At 40.3% G+C, this 18,291-nt stretch overlaps 1 protein-coding gene across 14 annotated transcripts in view; it reads left to right on the top strand.

Annotated features, from left to right (window-relative positions):
* The window catches only part of LOC131935501 (ras GTPase-activating protein nGAP), a 217,575-nt gene that overhangs the window by 185,385 nt on the left and 13,899 nt on the right, over positions 1–18,291 (top strand). For all 14 annotated transcript variants that reach the window (XM_059291912.1, XM_059291901.1, XM_059291907.1 and 11 more), the window contains 9 exons: positions 346–567; positions 2,124–2,225; positions 13,720–13,818; positions 14,120–14,205; positions 14,611–14,665; positions 14,806–14,938; positions 16,589–16,751; positions 17,354–17,433; positions 17,588–17,766. In XM_059291912.1, the coding sequence (XP_059147895.1) occupies positions 346–567; positions 2,124–2,225; positions 13,720–13,818; positions 14,120–14,205; positions 14,611–14,665; positions 14,806–14,938; positions 16,589–16,751; positions 17,354–17,433; positions 17,588–17,766 (1,119 nt within the window). The remainder of the gene's footprint in view (positions 1–345; positions 568–2,123; positions 2,226–13,719; positions 13,819–14,119; positions 14,206–14,610; positions 14,666–14,805; positions 14,939–16,588; positions 16,752–17,353; positions 17,434–17,587; positions 17,767–18,291) is intronic.

Below are 18,291 nucleotides of genomic sequence, written 5' to 3'. Positions count from 1 at the left end.
TCTTTACCAAATACGTGTTGGTTTAAGATTGTTCTAAAACAAAACTGTATTAGTGACTACACTGTAACCAAAAAAAATATGTATCTAGTTATACACAACCACACTTTGCAATGTTCCCAGAAAAAGGGTTCCCAAATTGTGCATTTATTTTTTGACTTTACATTTTTCTTTAGCTATTATCCCAGATGTGTAGCAGTTTTCATGTTTTAATGCCAGCACACATCAAGTGCCTGTTTGTTGTAGATCTGTTGTAGAACTAACCATGTATTTTTGTCAGCACACATCAAGTGCCTGTTTGTTTCCCACCATTGAACTCACGGTGTACTTTTGCTTGTGACGTCACAGGTCCCTCATCAATGCGAGAATTCGGAGCTCACGATCCCATGAGTCCCTGCTAGCCAGTCCTCCCAGCATGCAGTCCTTCGACCTCCGAGACCCGGACGCCGAGGTCAAGCCTCTCCACAGCAGCGTGCTCGGTCAAGGTCACTGCTTCCGCGTGAACACGCCCCAGGGCAGCAAGGTCATCTCGTGCACGGACTCTGGTGAACGGGACAAATGGCTCAACAGGTGGGTGCACAGGTGTCTGGTCTAGTTGTTGGGGGGGGGGGGGTACATTACGGGGGTAGGTCTTGTGTGTGTGGAGGGGAGGGACATTACGGGGGTAAGTCTTGTGTGTGTGTGGGGGGGGGGGGCATAGCTTAATGTTAAATAGTGAGGTGTCAGTCCTCATACTCATATGAAGCGACTCGGGCATGTTTCAAATGGTGGTACCTAGGTGTATGTTCTCATAAGGGGCTAGTGTGGGGGTGTACGATACTGGGGTGTGTCCATGCGACAGGGACCAGACGACATTACCGTAGGCCTCGTTCTCAATGTTGAAATATCAGCATCCCGGTTCTGTGGGGGGGGGGGGGGGCATATATGTGTACATAATTGGACAATCTGGCAATAAAGATGTCTGGTTGTAGTAGAGATACGAGTTCACGAGAAGCATAGATCACTAATCTCCCGTAACATGATATTCTTGTAGGGGGTGTATCGTAAATCTGCTGTGAAGTTTGAGTTAGGTAGAGGTTAGGGCTTGGTATGTAGGTTGGCGGTGTGTGTAATGTGTGTTTCACATCACTGTAGGTTTTGTTTGTCGTGAACTGTGGGGTATGCGTCTCTGTACAAATGTAATTAAAGTTATGTAATAACAGCTGTTAGCGGGTAACAAAAATGTGTTGCTTGTAATTTGAGGTGTTGTGATTGTAATTGGGGGTGTTGTGAGTGTAATTAGATGTATTGTGTATGTAATTAGATGTGTTGTGAGTAATCCCAGAGTGACGTCTTCTACTTGACGCGCCTTGACGTCAAGTTTCATGCCTGTTTCCGGTTGTATTTGAACTTCCGTCTCGCACAGGTCACTGGGTCAGTCATGTGACGCACTTGTCAACGTTAATGTAAATATTCAGTCTCAGACGAGATACATTCTCTTCTAACTTTACATTATCTCAAACTTCCGAATCTCTTAAAGATAATCGGAGCCGTTAATTAGAATCGAACCCGTCTATTGGAATCGATTAGTTCTCACCTGTATAAATACCTGTCGACATACCTGTCTAGGTGCCAACTGTCTCAGTCTGGAGTAATCTATAGCTGGTTTTAACAGGTACAGATAGGTCATAGAAGTCCTGACCCAGGCGATTTATTATGGGATTTGCTCTAGATCTAAAGCTAGTATTTCATCGACTGCTTTATTATATAGGCAGCTATTATTTTATCGACTGCTTTATTATATCTACAGCTATTGTTTTAACGTTTTAGAAATGGTGTTGTTGAATTGTCTTTGTTGAGAATGTTTTTAAAACTGTAGAACTAGTTCTGTACCTGCTTAGATTGAGGGTGTCACCAGGTGTATGGCAGGATGAAGACAGTAATGTGAATATGTATGTATATATCGAGTCTTGTGAAAGTATGACAACTGACATTTGTCACTGTGCTAAACGCCCTGTGTGAGTACTGTATGACAACTGGCATTTGTCACTGTGAGTACTAGATGACAACTGACATGTGTCACCGTGTGAGTACGGTATGACAACTGAAATGTGTCCCTATGTTTAACCCCCTCCTGTCACCCACAGCTTGAGACGAGCCAACCGACCCCACGAGGAACATTCCCGACGGTCAGACAGTTCTCTCAAACTCTGGATCGTAGAGGCGAAAAATGTGGCTGCCAAGAAAAGGTAACTCAGATTTTCTTCCTGACTTCTGTGTGTGTGTGGGGGGGGGGGGGGGGGGGGGGGGGGTATTTGTGTTACCCTTGTTTTAAATGTGTACCATGGTTCAGTGGCGGAACTAGAAAAAACAGGCCCCCCCCCGCAGGATTTTTTTTTGGGCCCCTATATATATATATATATATATATATATATATATATATATATGTATATATATGTATATATATGTATATATATATATATATATGTATATATATATATATGTATATATGTATATATATATATATGTATATATATATATATATATATATATATATATATATATATATATATATATATATATATATATATATATATATATATATATATGGAAAACATGGGTCGCTCTAAATTAAAAAAAAAATTCCATCTGGTACACGAATAAATCAGAGGTTTTCCAACACACGAGCTGGCCCCTTTCAGTTTTCCAAGTGAGAAGCACAAACTCTCTAAATCAGGTCCAACAAACCAAACTGAGGCTTTCATCAAAACGTTACCAACCGTGTGCCCTGTTTTCCAGAAGTTGAATTAAATGTTAACAATGTCGGCAGTTCATTTCTTGGATCTTATGGCTCGGGTTAGTCCACACTACCAACTAGACACGCCAAGGCATGCTGTAAGTCCCTCGGCGACGGCCCAGGTGTCATGGGAGTCACGGGGCTCTTGGAGCTACCGGTTACATTACTGCACGGGTGATCGGTGCAACACATTGTTTCTTCCGGCAGAGCTCCCCCTCCCCTCCCCCGAAAACAGTCTACCCTGGAAGAAACATTGGTGCGACACCTAATTAGATTTAGTCATCGAGTGTTGTAGCGAGACTTATTCCTAGTGTTGTGGGAACTTTTAATCGACTGTCTGTGGGGGCCAACTTGATCATATGTGATGCGCTCAGGATGACACTGCCGCCGGTTGTATTCAAGTAGTACATCCGCTTATGCAGGATCTTCGGGCGTTAAATCACATATTTCCGTTAGGCGTCCGCACTCCAATATGTACAAATGTTAGGCCTATGACAGAAACCTTTGCGGGGCTGTACTCAACAGCTTCCCAAGTTTTCATGGCGATTGGGTGAATGATGCAGTAATGCATAATAGACAGAAAAATGTTTTTCACATGTACAACTGTATGTGGCCAGGTCACGCGTTGGATAACCTTCTGATTTAGGGGAGGGGGGGGGGGACTAACAAAAAGCCAGACCCTCACACACCCCCACCTCAATGACGTCATTTATAAATAGTAATTGACTATTAATAATGTTCAGTTAATTCTAAACGTTCTAATTAATTTCTAAATAATTATATAAATATATATAAAAAATAATCTTACCTGCCCTGTTTTGTGAATTAGATGTGCCTAATACTATGAAAGTAAATTAATATCTGTTGACTAGATCTAGTGCTGTCTAGTGTCTGACAAAATGTGCTGAAGTGGTGAATCGTACGGTTAGGAAGTAGTTCATAAACGATACATTTATCTCCTCGATACTTGTGAGGTTGAGAAAGAGGGATGGGATAGGGTTCGGCTCGGGAAAAAACTCGAAAGAGACAACAAAATGCCGCAAAGAAAAACCGCGCATCATGAAAGCCCACTTCATGTGTAGCGGCTTTTTGTGCTATGGACTTTGTTGTTTTTTAAAAAGAATTTTGCCGGCGACAGCGTGTGTTTGATTGTAGGGAAATAGAACTCGGCCTTGACGATGGTTAAAAAATACAACTATAAATAACTCTTTTAAATATGTAAAAAATGTGTCGACAATTTTTTAACCCCCTTTTTGGTCCCCATCCCCTGCCCCACCCGCCACAGTACACTTTGGAGGATCGGTCAAACAGTTACGTGTCCTCTATTTAGCTATTAAAAGGGGGGGGGGGGGGACGAGTCAAAGAAGTCATTCAAATTTGAAGAGTTACCTATATTTTACACTAGTTTGTGTAATGGATTTTATCTTTTGCGGAAGAGCGTGTATAGTGACTGTAAAATAAAGATAATCGTACCGCAGCTACAGTGTTTTTCTTTTACAAACCAAATATTAAGGCAAAAAATGCACGAAAATTAAGTTCAAAATTTTTTAAAATATTAATTTTAATCAGCCGTGGGCCCCTAAACGGCTTGCCCCCCCCCCCCCCCCTGCCGCGCATTGCGGGGTCTGGCGGGACTGTAGTTCCGCCCCTGTTCATCAGGTAAATGAACAACTACTGACTAGTGTCTTTAACAAAATGTGCAGAAGTGGTCAGTTTACAGTTCAGTAGTTCATAGACGGTTCGTTAATCTATGCATTACATCTTATTGTAAGAGTAAGGGTGTGGTGAGGGGTAGAGGGGAGGGGTAGGGGTGAGAGCAGGGGCGGAACTACAGTGCCGCCAGACCCCGCAATGCGGGGGGGCCCAGGCCATTTAGGGGCCCAAAGCCGACCAGAATCAACTTTTTTATAGTTAAAAAAAAAACATTTTTTTTGCAAAAAAAAAAAACAACAACAAACAAACAGATCTACTACAGTAATGATGTTCTACAGTAGCTAACATCGCTGTTTCATAAAGAAAAAACGTATATAGCTACATGAGTGAAAGATAGGCAAACGTTTAAATCACTTCTATGACTTATTTCCCTTCTTTAAATAGTCAAATATGTGTGCTTTTAATTAAGAAACTTTTTTTTCACTAAACAAATTAAAAAGCACTTACTTGACTCAACTATTATTTTTTTTAAATTACACAATAAAGAAAGACATAGTATGAAAGGAAATGTATTAAAAACCTAATAAAATACAAAAAAAAAAAAACTTAAAAATAAACATAAGGCGAGATACCATTACACATACAAAGCTTTCATGCTTCATAATATTTTGACCGCCATTAAATTAGGTAGCGCCATGTCAGACATTGAAACAGAGAACTTCAAAACAGACTAATAGCACTCACACACATGATGTGTTTATATATATATATATATGTAACTGGGGTAGGCCTAACTACCAGTTACAAATGATAACGAACGAGAAGCCGAGACACAGTGTTGGTCTGATGCAACCGATAACAGGTGGCTTATTGGGTCGGGCTGATAACAACCTCAAAGCCAACGCGTGCTATTTTGGGAAACGGTATTCAGACGGCCTGTCAACTTTGATGGATAGGACGCAGATGTTATTTTACGGTCTGTACGTTTGAACTACGCAACTGGTGGTCGGAGATCGAGTACAAGTATCGATTACGGAGGAATACAAGTACGGGGACGAGTACGGATACAAGGCATAAATAGGAGGGCACGGCAGGACTCGCTCTCTCTCTTCCCGTTTCAGCGAGCTCTCTTCCATCTTCATCGCTCGCTTAGATCAGTCAGTCTGTGTGACTATGTCAAGTCGGTTATAGAACGGGTTAGCCGTATTGTGTTAAGGAGGATTATAGACATGTGGAGTCAGTTATATAAAGCCTAGTGAAGGACTGTTAGGGGTCAGTTGATTCAGACTATTATTGAGAAGCATTCCTGTTGATTTATTGTGTTATTATGAAGCATTTCTTGATTCATGTAATAAAGGATCAATAGCGAACCTGCATCTTGAGTATCTATACTGTGGTCAATGTTGTCTAGAATGAGTGGTTAAACTCGTTAACACGTGGCACTACAGGCAATTAGGTCTCATTACATGTGGCGTTGCGAGCATGGTAACTGTTGGCTCGTTACAATTGGCGTTGTCGGCAGGATAAATGTTCGCTCGTCACAATTGGCGCTGCGATCAGGATGAATTCAACTAGACTTGCCGTTTAAGGCACCTATAGTCAACCTTGTGCATAACTGTGTTTAGTGTGTGTGTGAATTCGGACATTCAGGAACTGTGAAAATTGAGGAACGAGGAAAAATTTTTCATACACACACGGTAAGAAAGAACTCTTTTTTTAGTACTTAAGGAAGAAAATGTCTACTCTGGACGAGAAGCAGACCCATATAGTGGTCCTACCCAGAGAGTCCCATATTAACACATTTTACGGGGACGGAGATCCAACTTTAACCAACAGGTTCAGTGAAGAGGTCAAAGCGGCCTGGGCCTCGAGACATATGTCACCAGAGGAAAGATTAAGACTGCTGATGGGCAGTATAGGTGAAACGGTTAGGGCAGAGGTTAAGTGCCACGATAGGACCGTCCAATCAGATCCAGATAAGGTGCTAGATCTGATTATGGAGACCTTTGGGGAGAGACGGTCGGGAGTGCAACTGCTATCGGGATTCGTGGGCTTAAAGCAGAGAATGGCGGAGAGTGTGATGGAGTACTCACACAGGATGAACAGGGCCTTTGATTTGGTAAAGGGCAAATCACCGGACATTGATGTACGCCTACTGAGGGACCATTTCATCGAGGGGCTAGCAACCCCGATCTTAAGGAGAGAGTTGAAAGAGGAGGTCCACAGAGACCAGCAGTTGACCTTCCTTCAGGTCAGGAACTCAGCGATCCGCAGGTCCGAGGATGAGGACCAATCGAACTGTTCGGTGGACAAAGTCTCTGTGCCTGAACAGAGACAATCCCCACCCACAGGGGCCGACACGATGGAGACCATGATGGCTCAACTGTTGGCCCACCTAGAGAAGGTTGACCAACGTTTGGAGAGGTTGGAAAGCAGGTCAACAGCTGAGAATCAGGAAAAGAACGGGACAAAACAGGGACGGGTTGGACGGCCGTGTCCTGCCAAGCCATCACTCCAATGGACGGCAGACGGTCGACCAATTTGTTTGTCTTGTTCACAACCCGGACATATGGCACGGTACTGTCCGGTGAAACGATCGCCCTCTGTAAGGCAGGTCAAGGCTACAGAGCGGCGAGGTAATGACTTGGTAAACAAAATGACAAAGAAACACAGTAAGGAGAAAAAGAAAGGTAAAACACAACTAATGGAAAAAATGAACTGTGAAATGAACTTGAATGTTGAAAAGTGTCAAGTGAACAATTTGTTGGTAGAGAAAAATGATGATAAGAAGAAAATTGGTAGACTTAATAAAGGAATTCAAAGTCTAACCAGGAAACTGGATAGGAAAAGTTCATGCAAATCAAAAGCACAGGAGAAATGTTCATCTTTAAAGTGTCTGTTATCGGAAGAAGTAAATAAAAATATTAGACAACAGAACAGTGTTGGCAAACTAGAAGGAATGAAAGAGTCTCAAACAAGACTTGAAGAAAAATTATCAGATATTGAAAAAGAACTTCAAATTACAGCAAGGCTGGGATCCATCGAACAGCGATGGGCAGCAGAATTGGCACTCGTTGACCTAGAGAGAAAACATCGCCCGGGGCGGTCCAATGGCAATGCGGACGCCTTATCAAGGAATCCTTACGAGAGACCGGGTGATGAGGAAGAAACACTGACAGGAATATGTGAGGTCAGAGCGTCAACAGATATCCCTCATGGGGTACAAGTGATGCAAAACGGGCAGACCGGGGTGGAGCACATATCCACGGAACCCGAACATATGGACAGTAGTGATTTTAATTGCCTTAATCACCAAAAGATAAGAGATGCCCAGAGAACGGATAGTGGCTTACAACCGCTATTGAAACACGTCCAGGAACAAAAATTCCCAGGAAGAAGGGAAAGAGAACAATTTGGTCGAGAAACAAAGAAAATACTGAGTCAGTGGAACCGTCTCAGTATAAAGGATGGTGTTCTCATGCGGAGAATTCATGACCAAATTGATGGCACAATACACCAGGTGGTGGTGCCGGGACAATTACGAGAAGAAGTGCTAAGGTTGGCACATGACAGGGCAGGACACCAGGGTCAGGACAGGACGCACAAAATATTACGACGGAGGTGTTACTGGCCCAATATGGAAATGGAGGTCAAACGCCATTGTGAGGCTTGTGTGAGGTGTCAGCATGCGAAAATGCCAGTTGTCAAAATGAGACAGCCATCAGGACACCTACTAGCGACAAAACCACTAGAGATTGTGGCTATGGACTTTACGTCGTTGGAGCAATCATCGGATGGGACGGAACATGTGTTGGTAATGACTGATGTATTCACCAAATGGACTGTGGCGGTGCCCACACGAGATCAGACTGCCAAAACAGTGGCAAAGGTCTTATTAGAACATTGGTTCATCAAATATGGCATACCAAGACAATTACACTCTGACCAAGGAAGGGCTTTCGAGTCAGAAGTAATTAACCAACTGTGCAGCCACTACGGGATCAACAAATCTAGAACAACCACATTTAATCCGAAAGGAAACGGACAGTGTGAACGGTTCAACCGCAGCATGCATGATTTGCTGCGTACGCTAGAACCTGAACAGAAAAAACGTTGGCCTGATTTTCTCCCAGAGTTGGTATATCTATACAACTGCACACCCCATGCCACAACCGGCTTTACGCCATACATGTTGCTGTTCGGACGAGAGGCTCGACTCCCTCTTGATTTGTTCCTAGGAAAAAGGGAGAGTATGACTGGCTCATACACCGCACTGGAATATGTGAATGAACATATGAGAAGAATTAGAGAAATGTACAGGGTAGTACAGGAAAGACTAGAACATGAATCTCGGCGAAGGGAACCGCCGATACAGACGAAGGACCCGCCACTCAAACTGAATGACAGGGTATTACTGCGTAGCCACCCGTTAGGCAGAAACAAAATCCACGATCTCTGGGGACAGGAGATATGGCAAGTCGTGGAGATGCCTAAAGTAGCAGGTGGCCCCTTTAAGATAAGACCCATCGATCACGCCAAACCGGATCGGTGGGCGAATATTGCTCAATTAAAGAAATATTGGAATAGGCAAGAAGAGCAGTTACACACAGAGAAACCCAAGACAATTAGGGAACCGGAAGTTATAACGGAAATTCACATACCCATTCCGGAACCATATCACCATCAACAGAACAAACGCGATATACAAGTGGAGGATACCGGCAACAATGAGGATCCCGGTCCCTCCAGAAGCAGAGAGACAGTAGACCATCAGATAAGTGGTCCGCGGAGAAGTTTAAGGAACAGAAGGAATACGAAATTTTTTGTCAGCAACCATCAATTCTTTCATGGTCGCGCTGGTATGAAAACAGACTGTTCAAAGAGCTATAGAAGTGAACTGGTGAAGGCACCAAATGGAAAGGGTGGATGTGAATTCTAGAACTGTTTTGTGTCTCAGAAAGATGATGTAGACACAGTTGATATGTGAAATAGGTAGAACTGTCAATCGTATACGAATGGAACGTCGTGGACAGTGAGTGGAACAATAGATTTTTTTTTACGACTGTGCGATTGACTTTGGAGGAGTGCACCTGCCAGGCGTTGTTTGTGGTTGAAAACACACAAAAAAAAGCAGGGGTGGATGTAACTGGGGTAGGCCTAACTACCAGTTACAAATGATAACGAACGAGAAGCCGAGACACAGTGTTGGTCTGATGCAACCGATAACAGGTGGCTTATTGGGTCGGGCTGATAACAACCTCAAAGCCAACGCGTGCTATTTTGGGAAACGGTATTCAGACGGCCTGTCAACTTTGATGGATAGGACGCAGATGTTATTTTACGGTCTGTACGTTTGAACTACGCAACTGGTGGTCGGAGATCGAGTACAAGTATCGATTACGGAGGAATACAAGTACGGGGACGAGTACGGATACAAGGCATAAATAGGAGGGCACGGCAGGACTCGCTCTCTCTCTTCCCGTTTCAGCGAGCTCTCTTCCATCTTCATCGCTCGCTTAGATCAGTCAGTCTGTGTGACTATGTCAAGTCGGTTATAGAACGGGTTAGCCGTATTGTGTTAAGGAGGATTATAGACATGTGGAGTCAGTTATATAAAGCCTAGTGAAGGACTGTTAGGGGTCAGTTGATTCAGACTATTATTGAGAAGCATTCCTGTTGATTTATTGTGTTATTATGAAGCATTTCTTGATTCATGTAATAAAGGATCAATAGCGAACCTGCATCTTGAGTATCTATACTGTGGTCAATGTTGTCTAGAATGAGTGGTTAAACTCGTTAACACGTGGCACTACAGGCAATTAGGTCTCATTACATGTGGCGTTGCGAGCATGGTAACTGTTGGCTCGTTACAATTGGCGTTGTCGGCAGGATAAATGTTCGCTCGTCACATATATATATATATATATATATATATATATATATATATATATATATATATATATATATATATATATATATATATATATATATATATATATATATATATATATATATGTGGGGCCAAAAAAATTTTTTTGCGGGGTGGCCCTTTTTTTCTAGTTCCGCCACTGGGTGAGAGGGGGGGAGGGGAGAGAGTTGGGAAGGTTCATTGGAAGGGGACAAGAAAGCGCCGATAAACATCTACATCAATAGTGCCGACTTTTTCCGGTCGTCTAGAAGACCAGGATAGTCGCCGCAACATTTCCCCAGCCCGATTTCAAAGCGTGCCGGCACAGTCAAATTTCAGATGTTTCGCTACAAGTTTCTTGATACAGTTGTTAAAGTAAAAATGAACGCAATTATAAATGTATGAGATCGAAATAAATAATTATATTTTTGTAGAATTCAGGCCAGTAGTTTAAACACACAATCATAGATATGTATTTTAATAATGTAAACAATATAACAATGCTTTTTTGTTCTCCTAATCGACGCCACTCAAAAGAACGGTAGGCTACGTCTTTGAAGTTGTCTATTTGTCTGGCGGTCTCTCGAGCTATAGTCTGTGTATTTTTCTCAAAGACGTTTGCCGACTATCGTGTTTTTTTTGTAACTGTAGAAGAAAGATAACTCGACCTCCACCTAATTTTTTTTTAATTTTTTTTAAAAATAATTTAGCCAGGATTTTTGGGCCCCTAATCGGTCTGGGCCCCCCCGCATTGCGGGGTCTGGCGGCACTGTAGTTCCGCCCCTGCCATGGTTTAGTCTCAGCTTAATTGTATTGGCTGAGAGATAACCCCAGACACAATCTAATTTGATCGCAGCTGTTGTTTGAAATACCTGGTTAATGCTGTTGTTGTGGGGAATGTTCAGTTTACCCCCACCCCCCTGCCACCACACCCCACTTCCAGCTTGCTGTACAACACACCACAGCTCATTATGTCCAAGTAATGTTTAATTTAATAAGATAGGTTTCTCAGTCCGAAACCTTGTCTAGTGTACATAGTACCATATTTTTGTCGCGCCCTAATATGTACAGTCTATCTAAAGATATTTAACTACCTCTTGCAGATATGTACATAATATGCAACCATCTCTATAGATCTTGTATCCAGCTTTGTTTTTTTTTTAATAAAAAGTCATCATTGGTCAGCATACTTAAATATACGGTATCGTTTAATATTACTTAAATTTTAGATAGTTTGTTAGTCTACGGTATTTGTGTCGGCCCAGCGCTAACCAGCCGGCACCATCATTTCAACTGATGACACTGTAGCCCAGATCTATAGTTAGTAGGGCGGATACGCACGCTGAGTTCATTGACCTCCCGGGGTGATTGTTGCTAGCTGTTGATTGCTTGTTGTTGAAATGTTGATGGTTGCTTGCATGCTGTTGATGCGACTACCGGTGTGTTGTCTACATTACTAGTTCCCATTTTGGGCGAGCGTGGGCGCTTAATTCCTTCAAATTGTGTTTAACAAAAGATGTGGGTGGGGGGGGGGGGGGGGGGGGTAAAACCCTCTGCTTTGTGTAGCGTTGGACTTGGTTTTGTTTGGCTGTATAGGCTCCTACAGACATAAAAATCAGCACCGGTGTCGTTTCAGGGGAAACTACCAGGTACTTTTTAAAGTGAGATTATTTAGTCCAGGAAAAATTACCCTTTTCCACGGGATATCACCCAATCTTTTCTATGCGCTAGATAATCCAACAGACAAGTACACACCATGAGGGATTAACATTCCCCCGTAACTTATAGTGATATCAGTTGTTAAACTACGTGGTTTGTTTATGTAGAGAATAGGATCAGGATTATCTTTTATATTTAAAGGATTATCAGCTTTCGGCAAATATTTTCAGTGCCATATTTTCGTTTTGGGCTTAGCATCTTAATTTGCTTTTTACACATTGTTTTAGGCCAACATATCTTTTGTAGATAATCAACTTTAAGTATATCTATTCGGTTTTTATTTTGATTTATACTTTTTTGTTATTATTTCATCCTAACGTAAATCGTAAATCTTATCTGAAGCATATCTCCAGCCAAAGCATCAAGCCATAATTTATGTTCTTAAGAAAATGTTCGTGGTACGTTGTAACCGAACAGTACCATACAGCTACACCAGGGAAACACTAAAGAAACGAAGACAGCTATCTAGCCACTAATGGCAGCCATTCTGTAACGTTCTGAACGATTAAAGGGTAGATAACTACGACTCACGGACTGCTTGTATACGCAAGCAAGGGAAGAACAGTTCCTTCCCCTGAGGGACGCTTTGTTTATCAACAAAGGGAAACAGAGCACTTCCGTTAGGTGGCGTTCCCAGGGTTATTTTCTCAACAATCAAACGGCGGTGTGGGAATTCAGTGGTTATAAATGGGTAGATAAAACACGACTTTAAACACTGCCAGAAATAATGGGATACTGGAGTGCTAGGTAGATACTGGAGCTAGGTAGATACTAGGCTAGGTGACGTCTGTGGATACAGGATTAGGTGGATACTGGGCTAGGTGATGTATATGTGGATACAGGATTAGGTGGATACTGGGCTAGGTGACGTCTGGGTGGATACAGGATTAGGTGGATACTGGGCTAGGTGACGTCTGGGTGGATACAGGATTAGGTGGATACTGGGCTAGATGACGTCTGGGTGGATACATCAAGACTAAATTGTGTGTGGAGGGGGGGGGGGAAGGTAGTTTCCTTAGCTGGTCGTGTGGTGCAATGAATATTGCCCAGTACATTCCCCCAAACCATTAACATCGCCACTCTAATATTGTTATATCATAAAGCCTGAACAAAATAATTACGTATTGCTTTTTTATTTTACATTAAAGCGTGAGTCATAGTAAAAAAAAACATTTTTAAAAAAAGTTGTTTTATAAAGCTGCTTCCCTTTCCAACTGTTTAAACAGGAAATGTAAATTTCTAGATAAATAATAAAAAAAAAAGCCTAGTTCGTCACTGTTATGCTACACAATGTAAACATCATCAAACTGTGATTACTTGTTTTTTCTTCTTGTTTAAATCAGCAACTAGCCTAGAGAGCTTCTATACTGTTTTTGTGTGGTGTTTTGTGGAAAAGATTGTGTTTTTGTTTTCACTGATAATACACAAGCTGTTAATAATGGTTTTTTTACACCTCTAAACTTTGTTTTATACACATTATTTAATGAGTTTTGCTGCATCCTAATAATAGAAAAATGGGCTATGTACACTCCTTATTTGGAGTGTGTACACCCCTAAAATGCCCTTGTACACCCCTCATGTGCTAAGTATGCTCTTAATATGGGCTGTATCTACACCCCTGAAATAGACTGTGTACACACATCTGATGATATCTTCTCTTCTCCAGATACTTCTGTGAGATCCTGCTGGACAAGGAACAGTATGCCCTGACCTCTCACAAGTCTATGACAGACATGCTGTTCTGGGGGGAGCATTTTGAGTTCAAGTAAGTTGGCAGTCAGTCCCTGAGTCCACTCAGCTCTGATGGGTACCTTACTCATTTGAGGAAAAGTAAAAGCGGCTGGCCATAGCGCTGACCAAACTTTCCCGTCAATTGCCGAGATCTAGAAACAGGTGAACTCTACCTCACTTGCCCCATAGACCATCAGGTTCGAAATGGGAACTTAAAACACTAAAGTATACCCTAGAGCTGTTGGTAGTCCATTACAAAAAAAAAATCGTTTTCTAATTCACTTTGTGTTTGATTCCTTCATGCATTGATCTCCTTAACAATTTTCTCTGCTCAGGAATTTGCCAACTGTGGAAATTATCACCATCAATCTGTACAGGGAGGCGGACAAGAAGAAGAAAAAAGACAGGGACTTGTTGATAGGTGAGTCAGATACTGACAGGCTGTCTGGTAAGACATGTTGGACTTTCATAGGCGTAAGACATGGGCTATCATTTATCTCATCATCATTCCTTTGTGGCCCCTGGGGAGCAAAGGGCTGCAACCAAACATTTATCATTTATCTACCCCACTAGAATGACATGAGGTACCCAACATTGTGGATGTTTTATTGTCTCTAGTTGGCAAATCAACTCATAAACTTACCATTCAGCCAACCATCAACTACACTGTAATGTTTTTTTTAACAAAGATGACAACAAACTTGCATCCAGATTACTCTAGGGTCCAGTCTCATCTAGCTAACAAGTGACACACTATAAAACAATATGCTTCTTGGTGATCAAATATAAATGTTCTATTTATTAAATGTTTCTTATTAATCTGCAGGTTATATAAATTTAAACCTCAATGAAATGGACAACAGACAGTTGATAGAAAAATGGTATGTTTTGACACATAAAATTACCAAAAATAGTTTAAATTTAATAGATGTTAATAATAAAAGATGAATAGTCTTTATAACTTTTTAGAACAGTGATGCTAGCTTAAAGCTAAAGCAAAATGTGAAACTTCTCTCTTTAGGATAACTTGCAACTCAGGAACGGTGGGGAAGGCAGGCAAAGAGACCAAGAGTGATCTGCCCATTATCAGACTGAAAGCCAGGAGACAAACAGTAGACATTCTGCCTCTAGCAGCGTACCAGTCTTTCACAGAGGTCAGTTTAATCTGCTGGTACTCACAGTCTATCATTGTAGGTGGACACACGTTTATAGATCTCAGATGATTCAAATAAAATCTGGACATAAGTCAAATTTAGGTCAAAATAGTCGGTGCCAAATGCACTTCATTACAAAGCATACTTAAATTTAAAAGCATACTTTTAATTTGCTTTGCATTTTAAGTTTCTAATAGATTGATTAATTCTGTTATGATCATGCAGTGTGTCAGAAGTTTAAGACAAGTCAAAGAAGACATGGAATGGTCATAATTTTTCTATATAAGTTTTAAAATATTTTACCATCTGAGATATTGTAACCATATTTGACTCTTACACCTGATGATGTTTTCCAGTACCATTAGCTGTAGTTGAGACAAGATCTCTAGAGAATAATTTGTCCATGTTTTCTGGTATCATTTAGCTGTAGTTTATACAAGACCACTAGAGAATAACTTATCCATGTTTTCCAGTACCATTAGCTGTAGTTTATACAAGACCACTAGAAAATAACTTATCCATGTTTTCCAGTACCATTAGCTGTAGTTTATACAAGACCACTAGAGAATAACTTATCCATGTTTTCCAGTACCATTAGCTGTAGTTTATACAAGACCACTAGAGAATAACTTATCCATGTTTTCTGGTACCATTTACCTGTAGTTAATACAATATCACTAGAGAATAACTTATCCATGTTTTCTGGTACCATTTACCTGTAGTTTATACAAGACCACTAGAGAATAACTTATCCATGTTTTCTGGTACCATTTAGTTGTAGTTTAGACAAGACCACTAGAGAATAACTTATCCATGTTTTCTGGTACCATTTACCTGTAGTTTAGACAAGAACACTAGAGAATAACTTGTCTATGTTTTCTGGTACCATTTACCTGTAGTTTAGACAAGAACACTAGAGAATAACTTGTCTATGTTTTCTGGTACCATTTACCTGTAGTCTAGACAAGATCACTAGAGAATAACTTGTCCATGTTTTCCCATACCATTACGCTGTAGTTTAGACGAGATCCCTAGAGAATAACTTATCCATGTTTTCTGGTACCATTTAGCTGTAGTCTAGACAAGACCACTAGAGAATAATTTATCCATGTTTTCCAGTACCATTTAGCTGTAGTCTAGACAAGACCACTAGAGAATAATTTATCCATGTTTTCTGGTACCATTTAGCTGTAGTCTAGACAAGACCACTAGAGAATAATTTATCCATGTTTTCTGGTACCATTTAGCTGTAGTCTAGACAAGATCACTAGAGAATAATTTATCCATGTTTTCCAGTACCATTTAGCTGTAGTTTAGACAAGATCTCTAGAGAATAACTTATCCATGTTTTCTGGTACCATTTAGCTGTAGTCTAGACAAGACCACTAGAGAATAATTTATCCATGTTTTCTGGTACCATTTAGCTGTAGTTTAGACAAGATCTCTAGAGAATAACTTATCCATGTTTTCTGGTACCATTTAGCTGTAGTCTAGACAAGATCACTAGAGAATAATTTATCCATGTTTTCCAGTACCATTTAGCTGTAGTTTAGACAAGATCTCTAGAGAATAACTTATCCATGTTTTCTGGTACCATTTAGCTGTAGTCTAGACAAGACCACTAGAGAATAATTTATCCATGTTTTCCAGTACCTTACCACTGACTACAAAGAGCTGTGTCAGCTGTTTGAGCCACTGCTAGCTGTGAGAGAGAAGGAGGAGTTCGCCACCAGTCTAGTCTACATCCTACAGAAACAGAGCAAGGCTTGCGAATTCTTGTCAGACATTGTCATGGAGGAGATCTCTAGACTTGGTAAAAAAATTTCAAAGGTTCTCACAATAAAATGTCAGACATTGGAGGAGATCTCTAGACTTGGTAAAAAAATTTCAAAGGTTCTCACAATATAATGTCAGATATTGGAGGAGATCTCTAGACTTGGTAAATTGTTTTCAAAGGTTCTCACAATATAATGTCAGACATTGTAATGGAGGAGATCTCTAGACTTGGTAAATTATTTTCAAAGGTTCTCACAATATAATGTCAGACATTGGAGGAGATCTCTAGACTTGGTAAATTATTTTCAAAGGTTCTCACAATATAATGTCAAACTGCTAAATTGTGACTGAGAACTCTAGTCCTGCTAATTTATGTGAATGTGTCGCTTTCAAATCAATAGCCAGCTAATACTACTCTGATCGTGGCACAGAGTAAATATTACAGCAATATTTCTGATACAAAATGTCTCTTTGCTATCACTAGTAAATTGAAAATTGTCTTAAGTATATCAGAAGAGTATCAGGATCCCTGGAGAAAAACTTTTCAGTTCATCCAATATACAAACTGATGTGTAGTTTACAAGCAAACAATTGTGTGCAATAATTAGTAAAATAAACAAAACATTCTTGTTTTCACAGATGATGAGCATTTAACATTTAGGGGCAACAGTATAGCCACTAAGTCAATGGAGGCTTATATGAAACTGGTTGGAGAAAAGGTAATGTTTTGCTGTATATTAAAATCTTGCAATCAATACATTCACATGCTTTGTGTATTTTTTTATCACCGATTGCTCTAGAAATAAAATATTTTAGGTGTTTTATATAATATTTCTTGTTTAAGTAACTAATTATGTTGATTTTTTTCTCTAGTATCTAAAAGACACATTGGGCGATTTCATCCGGCAACTCATCAACTCACCGGATGATTGTGAGGTGGACCCCACCAAAGTGGCAACTCCACAGCTTTTGCTTTGCCAGCAAAAAAATCTGGACATGTACTGTACCATGGCCTGGTGTAAAGTCATCAACTCTTTCTGCTATTTTCCAAAGTAAGTTAGACAACTCTATCTTCTAATTCCCCAAGTAAGTTAGACAACTTCTGCTGTTCTTATTTTCTCTATTCCTTATCATCTTTCTTCTATTAATTCTCTTGTACTGAAGTACTGATTTGTTCAAAATAGTAAATTCTGCAGAAAAAAAAAATCTGACTTTTATTATAAATTATATACACTTTTTTGTACATTTTAGAAATTTTAATGAGCTATTGTATGTCTGTTTTAAAGTAGCACCATAAATGCAGTAACAAAATATTCAAATTAAATGTTTAAAGAATGAATAAATTACTTTAGTAAATGAAGGTTTACAACTCAGAGTAAAATTCTACCATGATTAGCTATGAATTCTTAATTAAATTATATGCTTGTTTAAATTTTTATTCTAACATAATTTTGAACAAGCATCTGCATATTTTAATTTTTAAAACAAAAACTTTTTGATTGCTTAGTTAGGGGTCGGCGTGGTCGAGTCGGTAAAGCTCATGGTTGCTAAACCGAAAAGTCTCGAGTTCGAACCCT

Source organism: Physella acuta, unplaced genomic scaffold (assembly GCF_028476545.2).
Source record: "Physella acuta isolate Inbredline_101_S28 unplaced genomic scaffold, ASM2847654v3 ptg000146l, whole genome shotgun sequence".
Taxonomy (NCBI): Eukaryota; Metazoa; Mollusca; class Gastropoda; family Physidae; genus Physella; species Physella acuta.
The sequence above is the reverse complement of the archived record's forward strand: the minus strand, read 5'-3'. Positions and strand labels throughout refer to the sequence as shown.